The following is a 24152-nucleotide window of genomic DNA, read 5'->3' as shown; positions in this document are numbered from 1 at the left end:
TTGGGCAGATTTAATGTTGGCCATTGTGAGTGATGGCAAACACTGCTGGAGCTGTGAGGAAGGTGTGGGCACAGTGTCCAGGGGAGTGAGTCTGGCACACACATCCACGTGTGCAGGAAGGATGGGACAGGACAAGAGGGAATGGCAGGCAGAGAGTGAGGTTAGATGGGATATCAGGAATCGATTCTTTCCAATGAGGGTGGGCATGCCCTGGCACAGGGTGCCCAGAGCAGCTGCGGCTGCCCCTGGATCCCTGGCAGTGCCCAAGGCCAGGCTGGGCAGGGCTGGGAGCAGCCTGGGACAGTGGGAGGTGTCCCTGCCATGGCAGGGGTGGCGCTGGATGGGCTTTAAGATCCCTCCAAACCCAAACCACTCTAGGATGAGGGGGAAACACCACCCCAGCCAAACCACCAAACAAGCACCAACACCCCAGTCCCGGAACTCAGCGTGGGCTGGGCAGGGGATCGCTCCCGAGGGAATCCCCGGTGGGAATGCCACTGCCATGTGCTCCGCCGGGGCATTGCGGGATGCGGGCTCCGATGGACACTGTGGGACGGGCACTGCGGGGCTGTCCGTCCGTCCGTCCGTCCCTCCCCGCGGCGGGGTCCCGGCAGTGCCCGAGCCGGTCCGTGGGGCCCTGCTGCCCTCTCGTGGCACCGCGGCGGGACGGCGCTGGGAGCCCGGCACCGGGAACACCGTCCCGGCTTCGGGAACACCGTCCCGGCTTCGGGAACACCGTCCCGGCTTCGGGAACACCGTCCCGGCTTCGGGAACACCGACCTAGCTTTGGGAATACCGTCCTAGCATGCTGAACATCATCCCGGCATGCGGCAAACCATCCCTGTTTTGGGAACACCCTCCCAGTATAGGCACACTATGCCAGGATGTGGCACACCATCCCAGGATGTGGCACAGCATCTCAGTTTTGGGAACACCATCCCTGCTTTGGGAACACCATCCCAGGATGCAGCACACCATCCCTGCTTTGGGAACACCATCCTGGCATGGGCACATCACGCCAGCTTGCCAAACATCATCCTGGCATGTGACACACCATCGCAGGATGCAGCACACCATCCTGCCATACACACACACCATCCCAACATACACACCATCCCACCATGCACAGCATCCTGGCTTTGGGCACACCATCCTGCCATACACACCATCCCCCACATCCTGCTGCCCTCACCCCACGGCCCCTCCGTGCCACCCGTGGGGTCTCATCCTTCCATCTTCAGCCCAGCCTCAGGGAGGGCAGTGTGGCACACAGAATGTGTCACATCCCCTGGGTGTCAGAGCTTGATAAACTCCCAAGAGTGAGGCTCCATGACTCCTTTTCATCTCCTGCTTATAGAATGTGAAGGGGCTGGAGTGGACTTTAAAGATCACCCTGTTCTAACCCTGTGCCATGGGATGGGATGTCTCCCACTAGACCAGGTTGCTCCAAGCCCCATCCAACTTCACTTTGAGCACATCCAGGAATGGAGTAGCCACAACGTCCCACTGGGAAACCTGTGCCAGTGCCTCACCACCCTCACAATAAAAAACTTCTCAATATCTAATCTAAATTTCCCTGTTTCAATTTGTACTCGTAATTCCTTCTCCCGTCACCACAGTTCCAGGTGAAGAGCACCTTTATGTCCTCACTGCCTCTGCCCCTCTTCACACCCCCTCTCCCTGATGATGCTGTGCTCCCAGCTGATTAACCAAACTCAATTAAACACAATCCTGACATCCAACACCAAGATGTGAACAGTGACCTCCATCACTGTGCTTGTGACTGGTGGCACTTGTGACCCCCTGGCCTGCCCCAGCCTCACTGCCCCAGGGATGATCCCAAAGGCATCCCCTTGTGCAGGCTGCCCTAGAACAGAGGCTGGACAGAGCTAAAGAATAAAGCAGGGATTTATTCAAAGGATCTCCTCCATGGATCCACCTTGGGCAGCACAAGAGCCCAGCCAGGGCTGCACCCAAGGTGAACCAAAATGGCCCCAAAATGCACGGCCGGGCACGGGGTCTGTCCCTGGGATCAGTTCTGCTCCATTTGCACCTTGCAGTTCATTGTCCCATTCCAGCTTTAGCCCAGGCAGTCCCACCCTGCTTGTTTTTCCCTCTCCAGCCCACGGGGTTTGTGCTCCTGGGCTGAGATTTGGATCATTTGTCCTTGGTGCCCAGCTGGAGCAGGAATTGTTTTGTCTCCCTGCTCTGTGCACAGAGCTCAGCATTCCCTGATATGGAGCCCAGACCCACCCACTAAAGCAGCACAGAATGTGAAAAATAGAAAAGCTCAAACCTGAGGCATCACCAGCAAAGAGAATCTGGGGGCAGATCATCTCTGCTGCCTGCAGGCTGGACAGGCAGGATCTCACCTCAGCTTCAGATGAGACATTTACACACTTGCAAGCCCGAGGTATTAAGAAAAAAAGAGCTCTTAGAAACCTCTGATAACCATCTGTAAAAGGGGATTTCAAAAGTATCCCCTGTAACACAGCTTAGGCAAAGGAACTTTGGCAGGGTGACCGGGGTCCCAGGCTGGACAACCTTCCCATCCTTCCTTCTCATGTAGGGTCCCCATACTGGCACATGATGGATAACATCATCAGCAGGTCATTGTCACCTCTAATTAAATCCAGAGAGTCCTTTGTTTTCTCCCCAGGATGCATTGTAAGATTATTTCCTATTTCTAGCATTGTTTTTTCTTCACCCTGCTCATTTTCAGGTGTGGGTGGCCTCACAAGATCTGCCAGACCACCCTGGTTTCAATGTTTACATCCATTTTTCTTCCCCATAGATCAGGGACTGAAAAAGCATTTCCCTGGTGAGGCCAGGAACTGGGAGTGAACCCTGTGTCCCCTTCCTGGGCACAGCAACACCCCCAGGGAGCCACTGGGGCTTGAAACCGGGGAGTCAGTTTAAAAAAATAAAGAAATCTCATTTTCTTCTGCAACCCTGGCCAGGCTTTGCATCTGCTCCTGCTGCCTCTGAGCGCACCCTCTGCCCACACTGCTGATCCCTGCAGCTCCAGGGACCTAGATCCCTTCCAAATGAACTCTTCTTTTCTAAACAAAGTGGAAAAAACCCACCAAGAGCAGCAGAAGGTGGCCAGCCTTGCTGCATTATGCAAGTGCTTCCTTCAGCACAGGTCAGGGCGGCCGGAGCAGGTGAGCAGTGGAAAAACACTGCAGGCTGAGAGGGCAATGGAGGGATTTTGGGAAATGGTTAAACTGAGGGCTTGCCTCTTCCTCAGGCACTGAATTCCTGCCAGGCTGAGCCTCCAGAGCCCCAGCTGCACCTGAGCCCTGGGCTGAGCACAGGATGCTGCCTGTGGCACTGGGGTGTGAAGGACACGGTTCCTGTGGCTCCCCCTGATCCCAAAGGAAGCCCCAAGCCCTGGCACTCCTCAGTTTGCTCTGCAGCCCCACAGGGCCACAGCACAGGGGTCTCTGCCATCCCTAAAGCAGGTTCATGATATTCAAGCAAAGATGGGGCTGGAATGGGGTCGGTGCTCCTGATGGTGACACTGGCTTCAGGAAACAGGGGGCAGAGCCCAGCCATAGGCCAGTGGCCACATCCCTGCCTCTGGCTGCCACTGCTCACAGCTGCAGCTGTACCCAAAAATGTCCTTTTTGTCCTGGAGCCTGCAGGGTGCTCCAAGGCACGGTGTGGAAGGAGAAATACATGTTTTCAGTAGGTGATGTAAAAGCTATCAAACATTCAGGAACCTGCTGGGGAAAGGGAAGGGGAGAGATAAAGGGAAAAGGGGAAGGGAATGGGAAAGGAAAAGGGAAATGAGAAGGGAATGCAAGGCAAGGCAAGGGAAAAGGGAAGGGAAGGGAAGGGAAGGGAAGGGAAGGGAAGGGAAGGGAAGGGAAGGGAAGGGAAGGGAAGGGAAGGGAAGGGAAGGGAAGGGAAGGGAAGGGAAGGGAAGGGAAGGGAAGGGAAGGGAAGGGAAGGGAAGGGAAGGGTGAAAGAGAATGGGAAGGGGCTGATCCTGCAGCAGCGCTGCCTGATCAGGGAAAGGGCAATGAATAACCTGCGCGTGCCGAAATGGTATATAACAAAAAAAGCCCAACCAAACAAACAAAAGAACCCAAATCCGAACAGACGTTTCTGCTTTCCCTTTGTTACTTTTAACTTTTCCCTTCACCACGAGACGCAGCACAGACCCGGCAGACCCGAGCTCCATCCCGCGGCCCCTCCCCTCCGCCCCAGCCCCCCCGTGCCGGTGCCGGTGCCGGTGTCGCGGTGTCCCCCCCCCATCCCACCCTCAGCCCCGGACTCCATTTCCCGGCAGGCCCCGCGGGCGCGCTCACGTGACGCGCGGCGCGCGGCGCACGCCGGGAGCGGCGCGGCCCGGAGCGGCGGCAGGTGAGGAGCGCGCGCGGGGCCGCGGCGGCGGCGGCGCCCCCTGCAGGGCGGGGCGGGCACGGCGGGACCCCCGGGCGGGCGGCCTGAGGGGACGGGAGGGGATGGAAGGGAATGGGAAAGAATGGAGTGGAGGGGATGGAATGGAAGGGGGCCACCGGGCCGCGCCCCGCCGCGCTGAGGCATAGGAGAGAGGGGCCGCCTCGCCCCGTCCCCCCCCCGGCAGCAGCGGCAGAGGGGCTCGTACCGGCCCTCGCCCGCCCCGCCGCCATTGAACCCAGCACAGCCGCGGGCACACGGAGCTGGGCGTGCGCTCTGTGCGGGCACACAGCAGCACCGGGCACTCACTCCATGGCCGCCCCATCCCTGCAGCGCCCAGGGCCGGGCTGGTGGAACGTGTTCCCCCTGCCCCTGACAAGGTTGCGATCAGGCCAGCGTTAAGGTCCTTCCATCCCAAACCCTGGATTATTCAGTGAACCCCCTCCCAGCGCGTTCCCCCTGCCCATGGCCAGGGTTCGATCAGGCCATCATTAAGGTCCTTCCAACCAAACCCTTGGATTATTCACTGAAACCCGCCCAAACCGAGGGGTTGTCCTGCTAGTTTTGTTGTTGTGATAACTCCTGTCAGCGGCGCTTATTTTGCAGCATTACCCCATTATTTTCCCTCGTTCATGGTACGAGCTCTGAATTACAAGTGAAGCCGGTGTTCTCACCGCAAACGCTCACTAAAAACTACCAGGTGACAAGAGAAACCACGGCAGGAAATTTCTTCCGAACGTAAGGAAACCAAACTGGCATAATTCACGGTTTTATGGCTTGATCCTCAGCTGAGGCTTTCTGTAATACCCTGCTCTGCGTCAGAGGAACTGCCCCGGGAGGGACCGACATGCAAGAACAACTCGCTGTTAAGGAAACTTCCATGGAGGCACAGCCGAGTGTGAGAGGGAGATAAAAGGAAAAAAAATAATGTCCCATTACTGAGGGCATGCTGACATTCCGATAAAGGGGGTTATATATGAAAAGAATGTCATACAAATCAGCTCTCTAAAAGCCCAACCTGACTTAAAATCCCATCTGCCGTTGTTCTTTAATGAAAATACTTGTTTTAAAGGGAGCTTTTAATGTAACTCTCAGTACTTGGTGCCTGTGCTGCTCCCTCGTCCTTCCCTAAGCCAGTCTTTTGACGTGTTTCCAAGGAAAGTAAGAATAATGAACCTGGTATCCTGTGTTTCATTTTTTAAAACCATTTTAAATCATAGATTTTCCCTCCCTCAGAGGAAGGTTTCTGTTCTTCATGGCAGTGCCCAGGTTTCTGCTTCCCCAGGGCCAGGGCTGTGCTACTCAACCTGCCACTGGTGAGCTGATCCCAGCATGGTGCCAGGAGATTCTGCCATGCCACTGAATCCCTTCCTGAAATACAGGCTTTAATGATTCTGAACTGCAGCTGACAAATTAAAATTAGGGGGCTGGCTTTTTTTTTTTCTCTTCTCTATGAGCATAAAGAACTTTTCTTCCTTGCAGCTGTTTTTCTGCACAGGAGCACACAGCAAACTGAAATACACAGAATCCTTCCCAAAGAGAAAGGCAGCAGACCCAGCAGGGAAGTGAGAATGCTGTGTGCATGCAGCCATTTCTCAGAGAGAGCTGTGTTCACATCCCTCTGCCACTGTCTCTTCATTTCAAAGACTTCACTACTTCCTTCTCCTCCTCGTCTTCCCTAGGAGAAAGGTTTTCTTCCCTATTTTTTAGTGGCTAAGCAGTACAATAACAAAGGATTTGAAACCCAGTCTAGTGAATAATAACTTAATGATGTGAGCCCTGTTCTGTTCCTTTTGAATGGATGGCTGCTTTGGCAGGAGAGCTGCTGGGATCTGCTCCCTGCTGGGAGGGATGTGAGGGTAGAGAAACCTGGATTGAAGCTGAACAGCAACCAGAGTGGTGTAAAACTGAACCAGGGGACAAGAATGAGGTCAACGTTGTGAGATTGTGAAATGAGGAGAAATTAAATGCAGTTAAGCTGAGTTCAGGAGCTAATAGCGAACACTGGGAGTCTGTTTGGAGTTCAGATGTTTGGAGTTGTCTGTTAGCTCCATTATTGCTAATACCTGCCTGAGCCGTGTTTAATTGGCATGAAGCATGGTGCAGCATGGCAGAGGTTACTGAGATGCACTGGCATCAAACCTCCTCTGTGTGTTTTCAGCGTGCACAGTCACCCCCAGAATGAGCAGAAGCTGACAGAGCATTGCTGCTACTTTCACTTCCTCTATGAAAGCAAATGTATGAAACCTTGAAAATGTGTTTTGGCTCTCTAGCAAAGCAGAGTGAAGCAGGCACATTCATTTTGTTGGTATCTGATGTCACATCTGAATGCAGGTCTCCAGAGGTGATCTATTAATGTCCTAAAGCATCACACCATCTGGTTCCTTCTTTGATGTGCAACATTTTGAATGCCTGGTTTAATCTCCCTGGGTTTCAGTAAATTATGTAAACTCAGAGGCTTGGCAGCAGGAGATGGGCACCATGAGGCGATGATTCAGTCATCAATATCTACTGGGCTTCCATATTGGTGCCATTACACTTCTTTCAGTGCTACTTTACAAATTTTTCAAGTGAATAATTCATCGCATTGGGAGCTGCAAGTTAGTTTTGAAATTTGCCCACCCTGAGATTAGCTATGACTAATCTATCCTTCCCAACATGGAAAAGCTAACTGGGTTCCTTTTTCTGCAGGGTTAGGCGATAAGTCAGAAATAAATTGCATTTATACGTAACTGCTGGTGGTGACATAAATCACATTTCCCTTTTTTCTTCCTGGACAGAATCAGAGCACCTTGGAATAGATGTGAGCACGAGTGGATAAAGTGCTGGATAAAGCTGCCTTGGAGCACCATGGCTGCCGCCCCTTATCTCAACTCGGACGCGCTGCGAGAGGTCCTGGAGTGCCCCATCTGCATGGAGTCCTTCACCGAGGAGCACCTGAGGCCCAAACTGCTGCACTGTGGCCACACCATCTGCAAGCAGTGCCTGGAGAAGCTCCTGGCAAACAGCATCAACGGGATCCGCTGCCCCTTCTGCAGCAAGATCACGCGGATCACCAGCTTGGCTCAGCTCACCGACAACCTCACCGTGCTGAAGATCATCGACACGGCCGGCCTGGGGGAAGTGGTGGGACTCCTCATGTGCAAGGTCTGCGGGAGGAGGCTGCCAAGACACTTTTGCAAGAGCTGTAGCTTGGTTTTGTGTGAGCCGTGCAAGGAGGCTTCGCACATGCCCCCAGGACACAGAGTCATGGCTATCAAAGAGGCAGCTGAGGAGCGTAGGAGGGAATTTGGAACGAGGCTTGCCAGGCTTCGGGAGCTCATGGGTGATCTGCAGAAAAGGAAAGCTGCTCTGGAGGATGTTTCAAGAGACCTGCAGTCCAGATACAAAGGGGTTCTGCAGGAGTACAGCAAAGAGGAGCGCAAGATCCAGGAAGAACTGGCCAGGTCACGCAAGTTCTTCACCACCTCTTTGACTGAAGTGGAGAAGATAAATAACCAGGTGATGGAAGAGCAGGCTTACCTGCTGAACTTAGCAGAAGTGCAGATAATGTCTCGCTGTGACTATTTCCTTGCCAAAATAAAGCAGGGGGATATAGCTCTCCTGGAGGAGACGGGGGATGAGGAAGAACCAGAACTGACAAACAGTCTCCCGAGGGAGCTGACTCTCCAAGAGGTGGAACTCCTTAAGGTGAGCCACGTGGGACCACTGCAGATTGGGCAGGTGGTGAAGAAACCCCGCACCGTTAACGTGGAGGAATCCCTCATGGAAAATGCAGCATCCTCCTTTGTACCATTTAGGGAGCCTGAGCTGGTGCAGGAGGAGCCCAGCTGCACGCCCCATTCCTCGCCAGCCAAGCCGAGGATGCCTGAAGCAGCCACCAGCATCCAGCAGTGTTCCTTCATCAAGAAGATGGGCTCCAAGGGCAGCCTGCCAGGGATGTTCAACCTCCCCGTGAGCCTGCACGTCACCAGCCAAGGCGAGGTGCTCGTGGCCGACCGGGGCAACTTCCGAATCCAGGTTTTTACCCGCAAGGGCTTCCTGAAGGAGATCCGCCGGAGCCCCAGCGGCATCGACAGCTTCGTGCTGAGTTTCCTTGGAGCAGATTTACCCAACTTGACCCCTCTCTCTGTCACCATGAACTGCCACGGGCTGATCGGTGTGACAGACAGCTACGACAACTCTGTCAAGGTGTACACCATGGACGGCCACTGCGTGGCGTGTCACCGCAGCCAGCTGAGCAAGCCCTGGGGCATCGCCGCGCTGCCCTCGGGCCAGTTCGTGGTCACTGACGTGGAAGGGGGCAAGCTCTGGTGCTTCACCGTGGACCGTGGCGTGGGGGTGGTGAAGTACAGCTGCCTGTGCAGCGCCGTGCGCCCCAAGTTTGTCACCTGCGACGCTGAAGGGACCATTTACTTCACTCAGGGGCTGGGGCTCAACCTGGAGAACCGGCAGTACGAGCACCACTTGGAAGGAGGCTTCTCCATCGGCTCCATCGGCCCAGACGGGCAGCTGGGACGCCAGATCAGCCATTTCTTCTCTGAGAATGAGGATTTCAGGTGCATTGCTGGGATGTGTGTTGATTCCAGGGGAGACCTGATCGTTGCTGACAGCAGTCGTAAGGAAATCCTGCATTTTCCTAAAGGAGGAGGCTACAACATCCTCATCCGGGAGGGACTCACCTGCCCGGTGGGTATTGCTGTTACTCCCAAAGGGCAGCTGCTGGTGCTGGACTGTTGGGATCACTGCATTAAGATCTACAGTTACCACCTGAGAAGATACTCCACCCCTTAAAGGCTTCGTTGCAAGCAAAGCCTGTCTTGGCAGTGGAGATTCTCGCAGCCTCCTTGCAATCCGACGGGAACCAGTGTCAAGCCTTCAGGAAGATTGTGCCATAGCTGAAGGGGATTTGGCATAGAGGTCATCATGTTCTGTGTTTAGAAACAAAATAGCTTTTGTGGCGGTGGTGGTGGTCTGCTTTTTCTTCTTCTTTTTTATATAAAATCCCTACAAATAAGGACAAGCGCGATGGAAAGGATCCATCCTTTGCAGTCTTGGTTCTTGTGAATAGTCACTCCATAAACCTCTTCACCTCCTTATGCCACACATCTCCTACACTTCCAGCTTCAACCATTGTGTCTTTCTTTGTGCCATAAACACTGACTGACTGCTCTAAATCACCTTCCCTTAGAGAACTAGCAGAGGCAATCCTGTGGCACTTGCAAGGAACTGGGTAGCAGTTGTCTGGGCAACTCCTAGAGAGAGCAATTTGTGCTTGCAGCACTGCATAAAACGAAATGGCCACTTCAGCTGCACGGAGATGAAGCTTTGCTTCCACCCTGACGAGGCAGGGTTGTCTCTCCCATTTTTCTGGTGTTCAGGAGATTGCCCCGTCATGCCATTTGTGAATTGTGTCTGTTCTGTGTGAAGTGAGTACTGTGCAATCGTGGGAGACCGAGCTGAGCCAGAAAATTGCCCTCTTTTTTCCTGAGTTGTAAGAAGACAGGGGTTTTATTGCTAATCAGAGTTCTGCTAGATAGAAGGGGGTAAAAAGGGAGGGGGCTGGAGAAAAAAAAAAAGACAAAAGAGGGGAAATCTAGGGTTGCTACTTACTGTTGTTTTATTATTAAATGTGTCCTGGAAACTCACTTTGGAAGGTCTATCTGGTATCTAAAACTTCCTGGGGAAGGGGGGAAGAGGTGGGGGAATAAGACTGGGAGATTGTAGGAAATGAGATTAAATACAACGTATTGTATGTTCACCTGCACTTCAGTGCTCTGCATTCCAGACCACTGCATTTAGCAATAGTTTTCCACTCATCTGCACCTCCTCTGTGCAAGTTACTCACTTCTGAGATAAGGATGGGCAGGGGGGACTATTTCACTTCTGTTTTTTTAAGGTTTAGAAGCACATCCATTGGTGCACTGCCTTTTTTCCCCTTGCACAGCAAAACACTACATTCCTCAGATTATTTTTTTTTTCTTTCTTTTTAGTAATTCTTTTTTTCCACGACACCAGCAGGCACCAGCATTTCTGCTCATCAAGGCTTTGGGCCAAATGAAGCACAAAACTGCAGCTGTGTGAACCAAGGCCCCCACAGAGCTGCTCTCCTGGCTGATAAATGTGTACCTCAGTGTGGTGCTGCTCGCCCAGAATAGTTTATTGAAGGAAAGATGCATTTAAATAGGGCACAGTGGTAGCATGTTAATCTGCCACAGATAATAGTTACACTGCAGTGCATTTATTTGTTGCCATCAACAGCGTAGTTGCAAATTTGGGGCCACGACAGACAATATAAAAGCTGATTTTATAGTGGCTGCCATGCTCCAGCAAATTGTTTGCTACTTGTCCTACAACATGTTTGCAACAGGTGATTTTTATTCTTTTTTAAGCCCATATACTTTTCCCTGCTGAAACAGCAAAGGGAAACAGGTTGGTGAGCTGCTGCTGCTCTAGCTGGATGTTTGGCAGTTAAAGGGATGGCAGAAAAAATGCTGGAAGCAGATTTTGGTGGGATTTGGGTGGTTTTTTCCCTCTCTTTGTTGTGCTCAGCCAGTGCTGAAGGGGTGAGCGCACAAACACAGCTGTGTGATGGGGCTTCCATCAGGGCAGCTTCCAATTTCCCCTGCTATAATGTACTGGGAAAAGCTTGTGGAGAAGGGAGCTAAGACAGGAGGTGGTTGGTGGTGCTGAGGCAGCCCAGGGGACCCTGCTCCCCTTCCCTCCTGAGCTGCTCCCTGTGCTTGCCAAGGCTAACAACTTTTACATTGCTATTCACATTCTCTGCTTCTCTTTTTTGGTGGGAGGGGGCAGTTGCCCAAGGCATGTGACAGCAGTTTGAGGAGCCTTTCTCATCTTGAATATGTGTTCTGGGGAAGTGATGATGATTACTGGGCTGTGCTGCAGTTCATGACATTGTAACTGAAGGCATTTTTCCAATTTTATGGCAGTGGCAGCTCCTCTCCTTCTGCTTTCTTTTAAACATTTCTCCTGTTTCCAAGAACTTCTCCACACAGGAGACTACTGTGGACCTGAATAATTAAAGCAATATTATCTATGATAATATGTACCTCTGTAATTTTCTGTTCTCGTGGATTTTTTTTTTTTTTTTTTTGCAATAAACATCACAACTACTAGCAATAACATTTCCTGGAGTGCTTGAAAAAAATTTAAAAATTAAAAGGAAAAAATTAAAAGCTGGTGCAGTAAACTGAGCAGTTGGTTACTCCAGCCTGTTCCTGGTTACAGAGTTCAAACAAAGTGTCTGTCATCTGTTTCTCACTCGGAGGATTAAGAAAAATAACAGAATAACACCACCCTGAGAGGCACTGGTGGGCCAGGGCACTGCAGTCAGCGCCTGGGGCTCTGATTTGCCTGCAGCTCTTCCAGTCTGAGATTTCAAGGAGAAAAGGGAAAAAGAAAATCTGCTGTCCTTCACCCGGGGTCTGCACATCCCCTGAAAAAACTCGACTGAGATGATTTTACAGAGCTCTGCTTGCTGTGGTGCTCCCGCACAGTGTCATGATCATCTGCCAAACGAGGTGAAATGGAGTAATTAAGGATTATGTTGAAATAGTTTGGCTCCTGCTCTGTATCTGGAGGAAGAGCTTGTCTGGTCATACGTATGTGTTTGGTTTTTAAAGATTGTGTAATAAAGGAAAAATTGATCCAATTAAAAGTGCATTGCAAACGGCTCATTTTCTTATTAAAACACTTCATCTTCTCCCCTTGGTGGCAGATTGGATTTTACAGCCAGCAGGGATTAGATTGGGAGCACAGTGGCTATGAGACCCTTTTATGTGTCAGGTTGCCAAGGAGAAATCTGATCCTGGCAGGCTCGTGGAACTTTCCTGACACTTCCCTCTCCACCTTTCTAAACAAATGCTGTGGTTTTGTACCTTAACTCACACTGCCTCAAGGGCAATATCTCCTTTGTCACCTGATGGTTCAGAAGTCTGGTTTGAGTTCACTGGCTCTGGGAGCTCAATTGTATTTGGGAGCCTGGTCTGCAGGAACCTTTAGTTTTCCTTTCCTAGATGCAATCAGGTGCATTAAGAAAGCTGAAAAGCTACGTTTTAGCTGTTAAAGGACATAATGGGTTTCCCTTATATGTGCTTGGTCAGAAGTAGGATACAGAATTTCCTTGGTTTTCAGATCTGTCCCTATGTACAACCATTCTATTACTTTTTTAACACTCTTAATTGCTTGGTTTATGTCATCATTTTAAACCCTCAGATTTCAACATTTTGTTCAGAGGAGGTAAAAACAATTTAGCTGGTTGTAATGAAATTTAGTTTAGACTAAAACATGTGCGGTGAGTAATCTGCTACCTGTGTCCCTGGCTCATCCATGGTCTGCCAGAGGGGACCTGTGGTGACACAGCCAGGTGAGTGGACACATCAGGAGCCACGGGCTCACCTGGAAAACCTCAGACTTTACACTGTGAGGGTATAAAACACCTGGGTTTCCTCTGTTTGTAATCCCTGGTGTGCCAATTGGGATCTGTGGTGACATAGCCAGGTGAGTGGACACATCAGGAGCCATGGACTCACCTGGAAAACCTCAGACTTTACACTGTGAGGGTATAAAACATCTTGGTGTCCTGTGTTTGTAATCCTCTTCCTTGGAGGCACCAGCTCAGGCTGTTCTTGTGATGTTGCACCAATACTAAATTATTTTTAGATCAAAACTGCCATGAGAGCTGAGCTGGTGAGGAAACCTGCTGTGACTGAGTTTGGTGGGTTTGTAGCTGTGAAAGTGCCTCGACCCCAGCTTGGCTGGTGCCAGAGGGGCTCCTGGATGGTCAGCAGGGACATTTGATCAGCAGGCACACCCACAGCATGTGCAGGTTTTCCCTTCCCCTCCCTCTGCAGCCACCTGGCTGATCTGGATAAAGGATTCCATCATTTGGGCTCAGCTCAGCTCTTTAAACAGGTATGAATTTCTGGTTTATCAAACATTATTCAACCCTTGTATGGTGCTGTTAGATCTACCCTGCAGCTTTATCACAAGTTTTGATTTCTTAGGGCAGAAGAGCTGAGCCATGGACATTGTTCTGGGCAAAACCAGGAGCCAAGGAATAAAGGGATGAGGAGCAGAGCCTGTTCCTCATCAAAGAGGGTAGAGCTACAAAAGTGAAAATAAAGCCAGATGCTTTGAGTTGTTCCTATTGTATAGCTTAAGTGATTTTTCTGGGTCATTACTCAATGTGAGGATTTAAAGTTATTTCATTTTGCACAACTAATTACTCAACTTGCCTGGCAATTGTGGATTACAATGAGAAGTGCAGAAGGTCATTTAGCAGACTTACTCACAGCACATGTTTTAGTCTAAACTAAATTTCATGACAACCAGCTAGAGTGTTTTTACCTCCTCTGAACAAAATGTTGAAATCTGAGGGTTTGAAATAATGACGTAAACCAAGCAATTAAGAGTGTTAAAAAGGTAATAGAGTGGTTGTACATAGGGACAGATCTGAAAACCAGGGAAATTCTGTGTGTTCTACTTCTGACCAAGCACATATAAGGGAATCCCATTATGTCCTTTACCAGCTAAAAAGTGGCTTTACAGCTTTCTTAATGCACCTGATTGCATCTAGGAAAGGAAAACTAAAGGTTCCTGTGGATTAGTTCAATCTTAATTGTGTTAATGGCAGTATCAGACCTGAAGGGAGACAAATGGAGCCTTGAAAGGACAGGAGGGAGCCCCAGGCCTCACTCAGAGGAATGTCGACTGCTGTTTTAGCAGAGCTCCAGGCTCTGGCCTTAATTTTGTGAAGGATATTGGTGAAGATCTCCTATCAAAGCTGCTGAGTTCACAAGAAAGCATGAAAGCTGTCACCTCTTACAGGTAAATGCAGTTCACGGAGTGTTGTTCAAGAGAAGAGAAGCAAGCACTGGGGAGGGCAGGGGGCAGAAAGGCTCAGGGAATGTGACAGGACCTGCCAAACACAGCCCCTCCATGACTATTCCCATAAATGTTCAATTACTGAGAGGGAACATGAACATCTCCCCCATCTGCAGCAGCCACAGGCTGAGCTTGCTGAGCATTCAATGTAGCCAGGGAACCTCAGCCAAGAAAACTCTATCTAGAGATCATAGGAAATTCAAGAAAAACAAACATTTCCCTCACTGCAGACCTAAAGTAACCTCCCAGCTGGGCAGTGAAACCCTCTGGATCTCCCCACCCAGGCACACACATCCTGAGCCCATCAGCATCCCTTCCTGCTTCCCAGCTGGGCTTCTCCAGTGGGAATAAGCAAACTGCAACAGCTCTTGCAGAAACCTCACCAGGGCTGTCAGATTTTGCTCTCAGAGCAGATCTTCCTCTTCCCTAAGCAAGCTCTTCTTCTCCTCACCAGCCAGAATGAGGAACCACAGACCCACCAGCTCTCTGATGAACTTTTATCAGAGAATGAAGTGGTTCCTAGCAGGGGAATTTGCTGGATGGAGGGATCACTCTCTTCCTTGATGTGCAGTTTCTGAGTCTCTGAGGTGGGGTGACTCCCAGCCTCCACCTCCAGGTTTATTATCATGGTGAGGAATGACCCAGTTTGGGTCAGCTGTCCTGGCTGTGTCATCTCCCAACACCTCCTCCACCCCAACCTAGTGACTGCGGGGACAGAACAGAGAAAAAGAAGAAGTGTGGATGCCATGGAGGCACTGCTGTGCAGCAGCCAGCACTCCATGTGGAGAAACCACACTGCTTTCTCCAGAAATCCACAGCACCACTGTGACCAAGCTGGTTCCCTCCATCCCATCAGGCCCAGCACATTCTTAGACACAGCTGGAGCTGGCTGGGGACATCATGTTTGTCCCAGCTGCCAAATGAAGGTCCTCACACAACTGCTACCAACTTAATGAGGCACCATCAGTGTTAAATGCTGGCTCCACCAGGGAAGAAAACCAATGTGGGCTCCCATGGCACAGATCAATGGCTGGGTCCATCTCAAGGTCCCTGCTTGGGGGCCACTCAGTGTGCTAAAGCATTGCTTGGCTGCACTGAGCCAGAGCAAGCAGCCCAAAAAATGGGCTTTTAATCCCTCTGCATGAAGTAAAATTGGAGTTTGCTTTGGTGTGCTCACGGGCTGAGGCTGTTCCCGTGAGGGAGCCTGGGGGATGCTCCCACTCCTGCCCTGAAGGAGCACAGTGCTGGCTGTGCCACAGCTGTGCCACCGTGCCTGTCTGGCTCTCCATCGCAGGATTCGCTCCTGCAAACCCTTGGGAACAAGGGCAGGCTGCTCTGGCACCTCATTTCCCCCATATCCTCCTGCAGGAGGAAGGAACTCTTGTCACTGCCCCAGCAGAGCAGGCTGCCCGCTCTGTGCTGTCCCAGAGGTCCGTGTGTCCCTGTGCCTGCCCCTGGCAGGAGGGACAGCTCTGCACATACTGACCCTCCTCACAGGCTCTGGGCAGCTCCAGGCCAGCTCAGAGCCTGCCCTGGCACCAGCAGTGAGAGCTTCTCTTCAAAACCATGTTTTCAATTAGGGCCCTACGCACAGATTGTGCCTTTATTGTTGGAGGCCTCCTCCTGAGGCCTGGAGATTGATTTATGAAGTTGATTAAAATATTAAAATAATTCTGTGTAGTGCTGCAAACACCCTGTAATGTGCATTTTTCTCAGAGTTGGTGCCGTTCCAATTAGCTGGAGACTCTCCTCTCTCCCTCCTCTTGTGACCAGTTTTGTCCACTAACAAATTCCAGTTATTCTGGCCCTACTTTTATATTTATCAGAGCTGATGCGTATGTGTGCTCACTGAGAAGCTCAGAACGGGCTGCTGAGCAGCGGGGAGCCCGGCAGGCCAGAGCTGTTCTGAGTGGAGAAGGCATCCAGAACTGTCTAGCTGGAGCTATTTATTCCTATCTGCCTTATGTCGCTGGCAAAATGAGGGTAAATCAGTAGAGAAGCTGGGAATAAAATCCATCTACTGTGAACAGCAAGCTCTTTCTCTTGGCTAACTGGGATTTCCCTGGGACAGAGCCCTGGGTTTCCCCCATGACACTTTCTCTGTCCACAGGCTGATCTCTCCAAGAGTCCTGAACATCCTTAATGTCCTTCCAAAAGCATTTTCTGGCCATCAAAGAGCTGAATACAACACTGGGTTACCTCTTCATTGCCCAGAGCCCCAAAGTTCAACCTCACCAACCCCACCAGCTACCAAAACCACAGATGGAGCCATGAGCAAAACACAAGGTCAGGAACAGCACCTGGTGCCCAAATGCTGAATAATCAGGAGTGAAAAGTTTATGTCCAGGCATTAGATGCAACCCCTCAGGGGATCCCTGGAGTACCATGAGTGCTTTGGTGCTTCACAGGCACTGGGAAAGGATGCTCTGGGTGCCCCACAAATGCCAGGGCAGCCAGGCACACCTCCAGGAGTGGGGGCAGGACCCAGGTGGGGAGCGAGGGATCCACCTCGGCCAGCTGCATACCATGGACTAAAATGGGAATTATTCTGTCACTGAGGCCCTGTGCCACCCCAGGGCCTTGTGGCTGAGCCCTGAGCCACTGCTGCCCCTGACATGAGGGAGGTGGGACTGAAGGAATGGGAGATATTTCACCACCAAGTCAAGCACTGTTCATGTCCCCTCTGGCCCCAGCAATGTGGAACAGCAGCAATGCTTGTGCCAGGCCTGGGCTGCAGCAGCTGCCCCTCATTCCCACCTCTCATTCTCCTGAGAAACCCTTGTCTGGGTTTGGTTTGGTCCCAGATAATGGCACTGGGACCATGGGGTCTGCACCACCAACACATTTGCCCCTGGATTGCAGGGAATGCTCCCAAGTGATTAATAACACCATGAGTACATAAACAACCCACCTCCACGTGCCTTCTCCTGCTAAACAGGGGCATTGCTATGGAAAACTTCATTTATCACTATTTAAAACCCAAACAAACGAGCACAGGCTGTTATAAATACACTTACAAGACCAGCTACACTGGGGAAACAGAGAAGAAAATGAGCCAAGAGCAGGGGAGGTGGTGTGTGGGAGAACACCTCTCCCCTCTCTGCTGGGCTCCAGGAAGTGAGGCTGCTCCTGGCAGTGCCACCAGATCAGGATGCAAGTGCCCTGATGACCTCTGTCACCATCAGCCCTAAGATGGGCTCTGTGATACACCACAGATATTTTTTGAATAGAAAAATATCAGATCCAGGGCATACCCCCAAGTCCCTGGAGGAGAGAGATGAATTGGCAAATGGAAGGCTACAGCGATAAGGGAGTTTTTATAAACATAACCTAATTGTATTACTTCAAAGTCCTGAAGTTTATTGCCCTGTTTAATGATGTGTCTCGTTATTTATGGCGTAGCACAATGAGTCTGCTATTGATTTAATGCACTTCCTTAAAGACTGTCATTGTCACAAGCAATAAAACAAAGCCATTCTGAGACAGCTCATTTATGTCACATCTCCATCAGCTGACCCTGGCATGGGAGGGCCACTGTGGGGGGAAGGGGGTCACCTTGGGCAAGGATGGAGCCAGAGGGTGGAAGCTGAAGGGCAGGAGCAGGCAGGGTGGCTCAGGGATGACATGTGCCAGCTGACACTGAGCACTCAGTTTGGGACAAACCTCCTGCCTGAGCTAGCCAGCACAGTGATGGTGTATGCATGGAAAAGGGGATGATGGGTGAAAACCAGCACATGACACCTGATGTTTGTGCCCCTGCCCATTGCTATCCCCCTCCTCACCTTTCTGGTACTGGAGCCAGAGCTGCTGCTGGACCTTCTTGCTGGGGAAGTGGATGGTGCAGCTGAACTCGGAGCCGTAGAGCGCCTCGGCGATGTAGTGGGAGCCAAACTGCTGGATGAAGGAGAGCAGCTCCTCCCGGCTGCTGTCCTTGTTCAGGATCTTCAGGATGTTTGCAAAGCCTGGGGGAGGGAGGCAGGGGGTGGGCAGGTCAGCCAGGCAGGGCTGGCATCAATAACCCAGGGGAGAGGAGCCCCAGAGGTTCCTGCTCAGGTCATATACAAGGTCCTACTGTGGGAATCCACAAAATCAGAGGGTTTTGGGAAAGCTGCAAGATGCAGGCCTCAGAGGCAGCAGAACTGTGAGCAGAGCTATGCAGCAGCCATGAGATAGGTCAGCAGAAAAAATATTTAAACTATAGAAAAGCAAGGGCAAATAGAACAATGGTCTGTGGATTAACGCTTGTCTAGAATAACTCTCTAAGCTACAGAAAGTTTATCTATCAAGATATTAGGAAGTTTGAAGCTTAATAATGGAGTTCTGTGCATTGTGTTTTAAGGCTTACAAGCAGGTATTGTATTTGAAATAAGCAAGCATTGTTTTAACCAAAGCTACGTGTGCTTATAGTGATTGGATAGAACTACTGTCAATGTGCTTTTGCTTTGTGTGATTGCTCAAGAAGCTTATAAAGTAAGTTATAACATTAAGTTCTGTGTCTGCTGCCTGGGATGTGAGCTGCTGGCATCTTCCCATTGTGATAATCATGTAATGAGACTGATGCTGAAAAATAAAACAGTTCAAGGCAGTTCCACAGCAGCCCTGTCCCATCCGTGGTCTGTTAATGGCCCCCCTTGCTGGCAATACCCCACATGGGTGCAGTCCCTCCTCTTTTGCCTCCACGTGATCCTTTGGAACCCACAAGCTGTTAATACCCCAGGCTGTGGCTCTGACTTCCCTTATGATTCCTTTCCCTAAGAGATTTTTCAGATAATTTTGCAGGGATGTGCATGTGAACATGTGCACACACACACACACAAACACACACAAAACCCCCGTCCTTCCAGCTCCTCTGCTCCTCAGCCTGCTGGCACATCATTAACACTCTCCCCGGAGGATGTGCTTGGCCTTTCTTTGGCTGTATCCACCACCAGAGATGTTCCACCCCTGGTGCAAACACCCAGCACAACTGGGAACTATTTTTTAGGGAATTTGGAGACAGCCCAGAGGGACACACAGGGCTGGGCTGGTGGCAGCTCCATGGATGTGCAAAGGTCAGGGTATCCCTTGAGCAACATCCATAGGGACAGCAGGGACAAAGACACGATGGACCCCTGCTGCCCTGTGGAGGTGAAATATCCTGGAGACACTGGTGACTCCACAGCACTTCAGCATCACTTAGAGCAGGCTGAAAGCACCGTTTTGGTTCAGCGCTGGAATGGAAAACATACTGCAAGAAAATACGTCATAGCTGTCACCAAAATGAGATTATCTGGCTGGTTGGCCGGTTGGTTTATTGAAAGAGAAGGTTGTTCTAATAAAAAAGCCAGAAGAATTCATTTTGAGCTGAACCCACATATTTTTTTTCAGCTCTGAGCAGGTTATTTCATTTTGGGGCTGTGCAGCCTGTTAGCACTAAATCTTTTTTTTCCTTTCTCTCACCATTTAAAAACTCGTTGATTTTTAAATAAAAAATGCTATTTTGAAACGAAAAGGCAAAACATTTCAGGTCGCAACAAAATGTTTCAGCATTCCTGAAACAAAATGTGTAGCTGTAAAAACGTGGCAGTGAAATGTTTTGACATTTGCAGGATCCTCCCACCCACCCCTTCTTCATCTGTGACTCCCTGCTTTATATGACCTGCTTTTCCAAGTGCTTCAGTTCTTTTTGAAACCACCCTTTTTTAAGGAACTGGCTGTTTTTTGTACATATAGATACATACAGACACCCCAAAACAAATCCTTCCTGCTCATTGCTTACTCGCTTGACCTCACCTCTTGCTGCACAAACTCACTGCCTCAGTTTCCCCCCTGTAAAAAAGCAGGTGAACCTCCCAGCGCTGGGAACAGAGCATGGAAGTAGGAAATGCCAATGGGATGCTTGGGGCAGAAAACCACCACCCAGCCATGCAGACACACATCTCCCTGCCCCTGGAATGCCTCACCTGCAGAGAGTGTGATGGAGCTCAGCTTCACCCTGTAGAGGTTGCTCCTGACCCGCCAGTGCTGCACCATGGGGTACCCCATGGCCTCGTCGTACTTGATGTCCCCTGCAAAGGCAAAGCAGGAGGGTGACACTGCTGAGCACGCCCTGGGGAGTGCTGAATGCCCCCTCCCACCTTGCTGTGTGCTGCAGGGGTGAGAAATGGGGTGGTGGAAGGGCTGGAGAGCTCACTGGTGATGCCCTGGGGTACCTGGAGCAGCGTTGGGATGGCTGTGACTGCTCACAGGGATGGGGATGCTGCTGGGATGGACTCACACATCCCCCAGATTATTTCTGCCCCTGGCACAAAGGGGGGGATGATGCCCCTCAGGAGCCACACTGGGCTCCAGGCTGGGAGAAGGGGTTGCCCTCCTGTGCTCCTGTTGTCCCTCCTGTGCTCTGTACCCCGTTTGCAGCTCGTACCTGTGAGGAGCTGCAGATCAGGGAGAGGCTCTGACAGGACCCCACGGCACTGCTCCTCCACGGGCAGGGGGATCACCAGGAGCCCATCAGCCAGCTGGGGGAAGTCCTTGATGAAGTTATTCTCCCTGCAGAGAGAAAAAGACAACTGCAAAGCAACGATGCAGGCCACGGCCTGGCAGCAAGGCCGAGCAGCCCTGGTGGCACCAGGACAGCGGTTCAGGAGGACAGGGGACATCCCCTGGAGCAGGAGATGGGGTGTGCAGCCTCTCTATCAGCCAGCCTGGCTGTGCAGCCCTCTGAGATGATGCTTAATGAGCTCCTCAGGGACTGCAGCTCCATTAGTGCTCCAGAAATACAGAACTGCTCTCAGCCTGGGGACCTGGCCACTGGGTTTGGCCCAGATTCTCAAAGTGGGCCCTGGAGAGGGGGCAAGGAAAGAGGAATGGCTGCTACACCCCAAAAGTGCCCCTTTGCACATCTGCAGCATCTTCATGTGGACAGTGACCAAGCTCTGCTGGGGCTCCCCAGGCACCATCATCACCTCTACATTTTTCACCCCCCACCAGTGACTCACTCTCCAAAAGGCAGGAAAAATCTATTTTACATACAGACACAAAAACCCCCACTCTGGTGTACAGCTCACAGCACAATTTCACCACACATGCAGGATCTTTTCTAACCTTGGCAGGTAAAACATTGTATAATAGGCCCCTAATGAATTGTTTCTAGAACGAGGGTAGCAGGGAAATGATTTGAAATGGTGAACAGACAGGTCTCTGGGAGACCAGCCTCCCCTGGAAAGGGAAATGCCTCGCACCTGCACCGAGGAAACAGGAGGGGGGATTTTAAATATTGATCTTAGAGCCAAAATATAGGCCAGGAGGCTTTGCATCCTCCAGGTGTGGAGACAAAAGGGCAGCAGAGCAGAAGAAAGGGAGGTTCCTGCAAAATCAGGTCAGCCCCAGGAGCTTGGGGGAGGTTCAGACTGGCACAGCCTGGCCCAGCTGCATTTTTGTAATATATTTTCCTTTAAACAGCTGCTGATTTCACTCATCTACCCTGGTTTTACCCATTGTAGCCTGTCCCTGAGGGGATGATCCATCATCTTGTGGTCATCTCACAACTGGGGACACTCTGGCCACCTCCATGGGTCCCAGCACAGCGAGATGCTGATTTCAGGGAACACTTTCACTGTTCTGGGGCCAAGATGTGGCCACTGCAACCTGCACCAGAGGTGAGCAGGAAACCACAGCCCTGTGCAACCAGGCTGGGGATGTTCCCAGCTCCAAGGGGGACAGGAGCATCTGAAGGTAGGGACACATGAGTGGGGCACAAGGAGTGTTCAAGTCCAGACTGGATGGGTCTTTAAGCAGTGTGCTCAAAGGCGAGGTGTCCCCGCCTGTCACAGACATCTTTTATGGAAAATCCTTTCCTTAGGAGTTTTCCTCCTGAGAAGCTGGGAGGCCTCAGGAACAAAATGCAAACAATGATTATCTGCTGCTGTGGAATGCAACAGGTGCATCTGTGATTGGCCTCATGTTGGTTGTTTCTAGTTAATGGCCAATCACAGTCAGCTGGCTCAGACTCTCTGTCCAAGCCACAAGCCTTTATTATCGTTCTTTCTTTTGCTATTTTTAGCCAGCCTTCTGATGAAATCCTTTATTCCATCCTATTAGTATAGTTTTAATGTAATATATATAATAAAATAATAAATCAAGCCTTCTGAAACATGGAGTCAGATCCTCATCTCTTCCCTCATCCTCAGACCCCTGTGAACACGGTCACACCTGCCCATGGCAGGAAGGTTGAAACAAGATGATCTTTAAGATCCCTTCCAACCCAAACCATTCCATGATTCCCTGGCAGCCTGTCTCATGCTACACCCCCATTTCAGAGCCACCAGCAGCTGACTGCATCTCAGGAGCATCACTTTCTGCACTGCCTCAGTGCAAAAAAGGAAAAAAGTGATTTATTTTTTCTGAGGGGAAAAGCCTCTCACTCCCAGCGTGCTCACAAATCTCCAATTGATCCCGCTGGGCATGGGATCCCCATGGTGGAATGTTCTGCTGCTCTGAGCCCTTTGCTGTCACAGCAATTCCAAATGGGGAGCTGCAATTACTGCTGGAGCCGTGTGGGTGGTGGGAAACTGGGCTGCAAAATAAAGCAAGTTGGTAGGGAACAGGGGGAGAAGCATGTTGGTGTCTCTGCTGCTCTACCTCTGCAGAAAAGGGAACACATCAGTGCTGCCAAATCCCAAAGCCATGGAGAAGAGTGATGGAAAAGCAGGATGCAGGGGGAGCCACCCTGCAGGGTGCAGGGCCAGGTGTGGGGGCCACAGGGTTATTGCAGGGGGATCAGGAAGGATGCAGACAAACCTGCCAGCCCCACAACATCCTCCTGTGTCTCTGTTCTGCCCCTGGCATCTCCCCAGTGGAAGAGCTGCCCAGGACTCACTGGAGCAGTGAGCACACAGCTCTCTCCAGTGCGATGCACACAGAATCCACTCCCCAGCACCGCACACTCCTGGTGGGGATCTGAGCCTCTCCCAAGGCATTTTGCAGATACTGAGTCATTACACGAGGAAATGCAGTTTCTCCCAGCAGCATCTGACCCAGAGCACGTGCCTGCCTTGGAGGGAACTGAGTCCATGCAAACGAGCCTGATGCTGGGAAAGGTCAAATGGCCAAAGGCTTTAGGGAGCTCGGATACTGGGCTGAGGAGGAAGGCAGCTGCCTGGAATAAACTGAGTTCAAAATCCTGGCTTTGGTGGACACTTGGTGTGTCCTCAGCTGAGCCCTACAATGCACCCATTGCCTGGGTGACACAGACAGCTCAGGGCAGCTCCACACCTCAGGGTGTTGATGGGGTGACAGCAATTAGTGACTGCTCAGTACCAGGAGCAGTGGCACTGTTCTCTGTCACCAGATGCACAATCCAGCTGTGTTTTTGGGGACTGTGACCTTTGATAGCACAGCCAAGGTTGTGCAGCAGAGCCATGGTGCAGCACTGAGCTACATCGCTGCACTCTGCGGTGCTGGCAGCAGCTCACACAGCCTGTGGGGACCCTCCAGAAAGCACCAGAAAAGGCAAAATGGGGTTTGTGGGGAGCAGGAGAGCTCAGTGCAGGCCCTGGTGAGGAGCTGGAGTGCTGTGGTGTTCCAGAACTGAGCCATGGCTGCTGGATTCTGCTCCAGGGCATGGCTCTGCTGGCCCTGGGGCACCATGTCTCCTTGCTGAGATGCTCTCAAAGCCAGAGCCAAGCTGGCAGTGGGATTTTGGCCTGCAGCAGGCACAGATCAGCTGGTGGCTGACATGCATTTCATTTTCCTGTTAGCAACACTGCTGGGTGAAGGAGCAGCTTCTCCTCTTTAGCTCAGTCAGCTGTGGCTTCCTCCCTTGGCACTCTGCTCCCACAGGGCACGGCCTTGAGGATGCT

The 24152-nt window shown here is 51.2% G+C and overlaps 2 protein-coding genes across 2 annotated transcripts in view; one reads left to right on the top strand and one right to left on the bottom strand.

The window, feature by feature from the left end:
- Nucleotides 1-24152, bottom strand: part of ASTN2 (astrotactin 2) — a 358985-nt gene that overhangs the window by 107434 nt on the left and 227399 nt on the right. The window contains exons 14-16 of the mRNA XM_058818098.1: nt 20717-20841; nt 20256-20360; nt 18096-18275 (exon numbers count right to left, since the gene is read on the bottom strand). Of these exons, the coding sequence (XP_058674081.1) occupies nt 18096-18275; nt 20256-20360; nt 20717-20841 (410 nt within the window). The remainder of the gene's footprint in view (nt 1-18095; nt 18276-20255; nt 20361-20716; nt 20842-24152) is intronic.
- Nucleotides 7258-12058, top strand: TRIM32 (tripartite motif containing 32). The gene has a single exon (XM_058818099.1). It carries the CDS (start codon nt 7258-7260, stop codon nt 9199-9201), a length of 1944 nt encoding a protein of 647 aa, XP_058674082.1. The 3' UTR covers nt 9202-12058.

The sequence above is a fragment of the Ammospiza caudacuta genome, chromosome 21, assembly GCF_027887145.1.
Source record: "Ammospiza caudacuta isolate bAmmCau1 chromosome 21, bAmmCau1.pri, whole genome shotgun sequence".
NCBI lineage: Eukaryota > Metazoa > Chordata > Aves > Passeriformes > Passerellidae > Ammospiza > Ammospiza caudacuta.
This window is presented reverse-complemented; position numbering and strand designations above follow the sequence as displayed.